The 858-nt window shown below is 58.4% G+C and overlaps 1 protein-coding gene across 1 annotated transcript in view; it reads right to left on the minus strand.

The window, feature by feature from the left end:
- The window catches only part of LOC106818414 (macoilin-1-like), a gene marked incomplete at its 5' end in the record, with an annotated part of 5979 nt that extends 5437 nt beyond the window's left edge, over nucleotides 1-542 (minus strand). Inside the window, 2 exons of the mRNA XM_014823128.1 lie at nucleotides 103-261; nucleotides 384-542. Of these exons, the coding sequence (XP_014678614.1) occupies nucleotides 103-261; nucleotides 384-542 (318 nt within the window). The remainder of the gene's footprint in view (nucleotides 1-102; nucleotides 262-383) is intronic.
- Between the last annotated feature and the right edge of the window lie 316 nt (nucleotides 543-858).

Raw genomic sequence — 858 nt, forward strand, 5'->3', positions numbered from 1 at the left:
CGCTTGGTTCGAGCCACTGTTCAACCGATGATCGAGTATAATCGATGATCGTGACATCACTAGCGTGCGTGCGTGCGTGCGTGCGTGCGTCACCCTGCTTACTTTGACTGTAGATTCTCATTGTCAGACTTCAGCTGGTAGAGTTCTGATCGCGCGGACCGGTCGGCCAGGGCGGCCCGCCCCGCCTCCACGCGCAGCTCCTGCTCCGTCTGTCTGCTGAACTGTAGGTCCGCTTTAAGCTTCTTAATGTCCGACTCCAACCTAGAGCGAGAGAGAGCGTGCGTGTGCGTGTGTGTGTGAGTGATGGTGTGTGTGCATGCGTGCGTGCGTGCGTGATGGCGTGCGTGCGTGCGTGCGTGCGTTGCGTGCGTCACCCTGCTTACTTTGACTGTAGATTCTCATTGTCAGACTTCAGCTGGTAGAGTTCTGATCGCGCGGACCGGTCGGCCAGGGCGGCCCGCCCCGCCTCCACGCGCAGCTCCTGCTCCGTCTGTCTGCTGAACTGTAGGTCCGCCTTAAGCTTCTTAATGTCCGACTCCAACCTAGAGTGAGAGAGAGGGAGAGGTTAGTGATGGTGGAGGGGGAGAGGGAGGAGGGGGAAGGGGGAGGGGGAGAGAAGGAGAGAGGGAAAAGGAGAGAGGAGCAGACTGAACTGTAGGTCCTCCTTAAGCTTCTTAATGTCCGACTCCAACCTAGAGCGAGAGAGAGAGAGGTTAGTGATGGTGGAGAGAGAAGGGGAGGGGGAGGGGAGAGGGAGAGAGAGGAGAGGAGGAGAGGGGAGAGGGGAGAGAGAGAGTGAGAGCGAGCGAGAGAGAGAGAGAGAGAGAGAGAGAGAGAGAGAGAGAGAGAGAGAGAGAG

Source organism: Priapulus caudatus, unplaced genomic scaffold (assembly GCF_000485595.1).
Source record: "Priapulus caudatus unplaced genomic scaffold, Priapulus_caudatus-5.0.1 Scaffold2225, whole genome shotgun sequence".
Lineage (NCBI taxonomy): Eukaryota > Metazoa > Priapulida > Priapulimorpha > Priapulimorphida > Priapulidae > Priapulus > Priapulus caudatus.